This window comes from Helianthus annuus, chromosome 11 (genome assembly GCF_002127325.2).
Source record: "Helianthus annuus cultivar XRQ/B chromosome 11, HanXRQr2.0-SUNRISE, whole genome shotgun sequence".
NCBI lineage: Eukaryota > Viridiplantae > Streptophyta > Magnoliopsida > Asterales > Asteraceae > Helianthus > Helianthus annuus.
Window position 1 is genome coordinate 9,732,052 of NC_035443.2, and position 5,352 is coordinate 9,737,403.

General features: G+C 39.2%; 1 protein-coding gene across 2 annotated transcripts; it reads right to left on the reverse strand.

Moving 5' to 3' along the window:
- Positions 1 to 3,309, reverse strand: LOC110889515 (pentatricopeptide repeat-containing protein At1g77405). 2 transcript variants are annotated; one of them, XM_022137062.2, is made up of 2 exons: positions 1,687 to 3,309; positions 1 to 322 (listed from the first exon to the last, which is right to left on the reverse strand). In XM_022137062.2, the coding sequence occupies exon 1, from the start codon at positions 3,193 to 3,195 to the stop codon at positions 1,852 to 1,854; it is 1,344 nt and encodes a 447-aa protein (XP_021992754.1). In that variant the 5' UTR covers positions 3,196 to 3,309; the 3' UTR covers positions 1 to 322; positions 1,687 to 1,851. The 2 variants fall into 2 exon arrangements, with proteins under 2 accessions (XP_021992754.1, XP_021992755.1); XM_022137063.2 differs by having other exon boundaries at positions 1 to 327; positions 1,687 to 3,267.
- Positions 3,310 to 5,352: the final 2,043 nt, after the last annotated feature.

Sequence of the window (5,352 nt, forward strand, 5' to 3'; positions counted from 1 at the left end):
AAAATCTACAAGGGAACATGTCAAATGGGCTGCTCCTCAAATCATTTTATTTAATAAATAATAAGTAGCTTATTATATACAAGAATAAAAAAAAATAAAGTGTTGGACCAAAGTTGTTTCAGGTCGGGCCTACACCAACACATTTAGCCCGTTTTGAAGCACTGCCCAAACAACTTGACCCGCCCATTTTGCCACATCTAGCTATGATGAATAGGTTTGAAACTAACCTAAACGATTGAATGTTTACGCAGATGGGCCTGCCATAACGCCATTCCCTGTTTCAATCCAATCATTGTCCATAGCAGCCCCTCGTTACGCCAAACTGCACTGACGTATATAATTAGCATTAACATTACAGACCCAAAGCATATTTGTTAAAGTAACTTCCTTCGCTTTCCAAAACGAAATGAAAAGAATGTTGGTCATAAGACGTAATTACTGTTATCTGCTTAAATAAAAAGATCTTGGTTTTAAAAAGCGATAGGCGCACAAAAGCGACGAGATCTAAAATTGAGGCGCGAAGCACAAAGCGCAAAAGCGGTGGGCTTTTCGTACCCGGGGCGCAAGGTGTTTATATAATTTTTTTATATATCCCATAGGTTTTTAGCTTCCTTTAACCAAAATATAGCTATAAATAAGGCTTTTATACCATTTTACTTGCATGTACAAGTCAAAAAACCTAACGTACAACTTTTTTCTGCAGAAAAACGCCTCAGATACATGAGGCGCGCGCCTCAGGCCAAAAAGCCCCCAAAAAAACCCAAAAATCTGCACCTTTTTGGTGCTTCTTGTAATTACACAAGGCGATGAGCGAAAAAGCCCCAGAAGCTGTGCCTTAGTGCGCCTCACGCCTCAGGCGCGCTTTTTAAAACCAAGAAAAAGACAGTAAAATGACTAACAAGTGCGCTTGTATCATTATCATCACAATCATTTAAGATTGTTTGTTCTGGCATACTTTACTTTGTGTTGGTATATATATTCAGATTTTACAAATGCCATTATGAATCATCTATCTCGTGTTGGTATATATATTCACATTTACAAATGCCATTATGAATCATCTATCTCAATAAAAAAAGGAATATTGGATTTTAATAATCCTAACTATTCGCCATTGGCCGCCAACAGTCTCAACTTCAAAAATAACCACTGGCAGTCCCAACTATTGACATATTGGCCACCAATGGACCCTGGCTAACAGAATCCTAACGCCGTTAGTCTACGGAAAACCATTTTTGGCCAGTAAAAGGTTTCCAAAGGTCCGATCTAAGGTTACAAAGAGGTTTGGGACGAAAATGTTGAGTTTTCCGACCAAAAAGTTGAGTTTTCCAGCCAAAAAGAAGTTTTCCGGCAAAAAAAAGAGTTTTCCGACGACTTCAATAATTGGGGCTTTCACTAGAAAAAGGTTACTAAAGGTCCGTAATAAGGTTAGAAAGATTGTTGAGTTTTCCGGCCAAAAATGAGTTTTCCGGCAAAAAACGTTTTTCTGGCGACCGGAGACTAACGGTGTTAGGGTTCTGTTAGTCAGGGTCCATTGGAGGCCAATATGTTAATAGTGGGGACTGCCAGTGGTTATTTTTTAAGTTGAGACTGTTGGCGGCCAACGGCGAACAGTTGGGATTATTAAAATCCAATATTCCTAAAAAAAAACACTGTCCTCAAATCAAAGGTCATAGGGAAGTTCACCTGTTTCTAGCGAAAGAGATGCAACCATGATGATTTTAATGAGAATTCTTTCCTTTTGGCGGAAAGGGATGCTCAAGTGATATAAGCCAACAACTGTTTCAGGTTGAAACACTTTAACAAACAACATACAGCAATCAGACAACTTCATGTGCTTCAATATCACAGTTATCGCCCACAGAAAACCGGGGCGCTGCACATAACCGGTTTCACTCTCATTACTTGCTTGTATCTAATCTTGATTCCGTCTTCAATTCTTCCACAAATCTCACTATCTAACAAATCCGTTCTCCCTACAGATTTTAGCCCTTCATGAACTATTTTATAAGTATATTCTCTAGGTATCGACCCTCTATCTACCAATTCAACAAGCATATTCCAAGCCTCTACCGCCTTTCCCGCTTCACAAAACGCATGAATAATAGGAGTATACGAACTTGTAGTAGGTAACCCGTGATCCAACTCTTGCATCCTATGCAACATTTCTATAGCCTTATCAATCTCATTAGTAGCACAATAATACCTTATGAAAGAATTATACGTTACCCGATTCGGAACACAACCTCGTTTGCCCATATCATCAAACAACTCTAAAGCCCTATCAATCCTATAAGTTTTACAACAACCATCGATCAAACAATTATACGTCACGACATCCGGTTTAAACCCCTTGAACAACATCAGCCGAAACAAATGGTTAGCCTCCCACATCCTCCTCCTAACCGCCTTCTTACACCCCGTCTGCAAACTATGCTTACAATACGAACTAATCAAGATCGTATACGTAAACGTATCCGGCGGGCACCTAAACCCCGGCAACTCCATTTGCTCAAACAAAAACTTAGCCCTCTTATAATCCCCAACTCTACACAACGCGTTAATCACCGTATTATACGCGCAAACATCCGGTCGACAACGAAACTGCTTCATTCGATAAAACGCCGACAACGCTTCGTTCACAAGCCCTTGTTCTCCTAGGCATTTTATCAAACAGGTCATGGTCATTGTTGTAACAAGCCCACCACTACTTCTTCTAGACATATCTTTCAAAAAGTTATATAATTCCTTCAATCTATTCCCTTTGATTAATATAATACCCATTTCTCTACAAGTAATTTCAGTATGATTAAACCCTAATTGGGACTCAACCCAGTGATAAAACTCTAGGGCTTTATCCAACCCTAATTTTACCTTTTGTGGGTCTCTGTAAGCAGCTGGACCAAAAAAGGTGATGCCTTTATGGATGTTAATGGATTCTTGATGGAGGTTTCGTTGTTTGAGAGGTGTTCGGTGTCTGGATCCGGGTTGACGACCCATGGATCTTGGGGATTGGAAGAAGTATCTGGGTATGGAGCGGAGGGTGTCTGTGATGAGTTGGGTTGCGCGTTGTGGGTTTGAAAAATGGTGGGTAATAAAGGGGGATTTTGCAAGGTGTGTGTCGAATGATCGGTTTTGGATTATTGCAGTTATGATTTGGTTTGTAATGTGAGTATGAGAACCCTTTGAAGACATTGTTGGGGTTCTGAATGTTGTGTTTTAGGGCATTAACATGCAGCAAATTAACATTGTTGAACCTGAAAACACAACTCAAGTCGAGCAAGAAGGGTTCATTTGATGGAGTTGAGAAATTCTTCTTTAACTAGGCCCAACCTAATGAGTTTGGGCTAAGAAACTTACATAAAGCCCACATGCTAACATGGAGTTGGAGGTGCAAAAAGGAATATCCGGGTTGTCTTCTCTGACACGACCGTTAGTGTTTGTAGAGAATCAGGACATTGGCGCACGGTGATTGATGCCACATGGCCTGACAGTTGTCCTTGTTGTCGAGCCTGTCACCAGCTTTGAATGGAGATCATGGAGCAGTGAACAACGCAACTTGATTGGTTACACGTCACTGTCCTTTTGTACTTCTTGTCTCCTGCACGATTGATCATCGTAGGAGTTGTCTGGGCAGAGCCTGGCACACGCTGATTAGCTGCAACCCTTGTCATCTGTACTATTTGTACTTGTCTTAGTTGTCATTGCATTGCATGCTCTAGTGATAACTAAGTATAGTTTTGTTAAGTCTGGGTATGGTTCTTTGCGCGTATGTCTTGTAATGCCTTGTGCGGGATTTAGGACCATACCCCTTCAAGTTTGTAACCAGTACACTAGTAATAGCTTTAGGTTAGAAAAATAACAGTAGGTTAGGAACCGATTTGATATTTCAGAAGAAGAACCAGTTCGTAACCTAATCGATTATAATAGGTTATAGTTTTTCACCATACAAAACCGGTAATCAACCTAACCAGTTATTTTTATAACTTGTTAATTTTTTAACAAAAAAAAAAGGTTTGGTTATTTTTTAACCGAATTATGCACCTCTTCCATCCTTTGTGGTAATTGTAAAAGCATACAATGATAGTAAGTGATAAGTCCATTGTAATGTACCTTGGGTTGCATAATCATGGATTGGGGTACTTGTAAAGGATACCCCTACCGTGTCTATCCTACGGATTTGCAACTACACAAGTGATTCATAAATGTCTTAAAGGCTAAAGCCCATCTACAACCCCCCCAAACCCAATGTATAAGAAGGGTTTAACCCCATTATGAGGGACTCTCATGGAACCACTCATACCAAGAGATTAACTCCACACCTATTCTATCTCATCTTTTCTATTTATTCTAATATATTCTATGTATGTACATGGAGATCGAAACTAACTTGACCGTCAGAGGGTGGTCTAGAGACCCCTCAATCTTTGACCCCGTCTAACAGGTACTCATTGTTGTGTGCAGATCAACAATAGACAAGTGAAAATGAAGTGTCACTAATCCATCTCCTCAACGGTTCTAATGATCCGAATAGCCTTTCCATGGATCCTTGCAGCAACATTGGTAGTTTATCCTTATGTGTCTAATATATAGACAACACGCCTATATCATACATTAATTTTATTTACCAATTATACTCTTGTATTCATATGAACTAGCATCATTTTAATAAAACATTCAATCGGGAGAATCAAGTGGGCTAATAACACTTTCACATGTGGTCCCATGAAAAATACTATGCAAGGACAAAACTATAAGCTTGACTCCAAACCGAAATTCATTAACTACATAACCCAAAGAATAAACCATGGAATATATTTGGGTCGCATTCATGTGGTCTCGATTCAGGTCATAATCAAGCGGTCCCAGTTCGGGTCTTTGGTTCATAAGTCCAAATCAGAACCCAATCACCCCTGAATGCTTGCTTATACATGTGCAAGTTGCTGGATAACAAGTAGGAACTCATACTAATTTTGACTCAAGTTTCATAAAATAATGTAAAGACATAGATTAGGTGCAAATTTAGAAGAAAAAAAATAGGCAATCGGTCAATCCCAATTGATCCTAGGTCCGAGAGTTTAAGTGTCATAGTTAACAAAAGGTGTAGATTTAAGAGTAGGATTAGTGAGTGCGTAAGTCTAGTCGTTCTAAAAAAGCATAGTCATGTGCTTTCTTGACAATCGAAATTTAGGTTTTGAGCAGAAAAACGCATGACTATATAGTCGCTGCATATTTACTTAACCTTTAAAAAGTTACCATTTAATTGCATATACATATAGACATTGTTAGCAAGTGCAAACAAGTCATACGCATCTTCATGATTCAAAAAATGCAGTTTGGCATATCAAACAC

What these genes read in the sequence shown, in the direction of transcription:
- LOC110889515 (XM_022137062.2), bottom strand. Translation starts at nt 3,195, where the DNA reads ATGTCTTCAAAGGGTTCTCATACTCACATTACAAACCAAATCATAACT.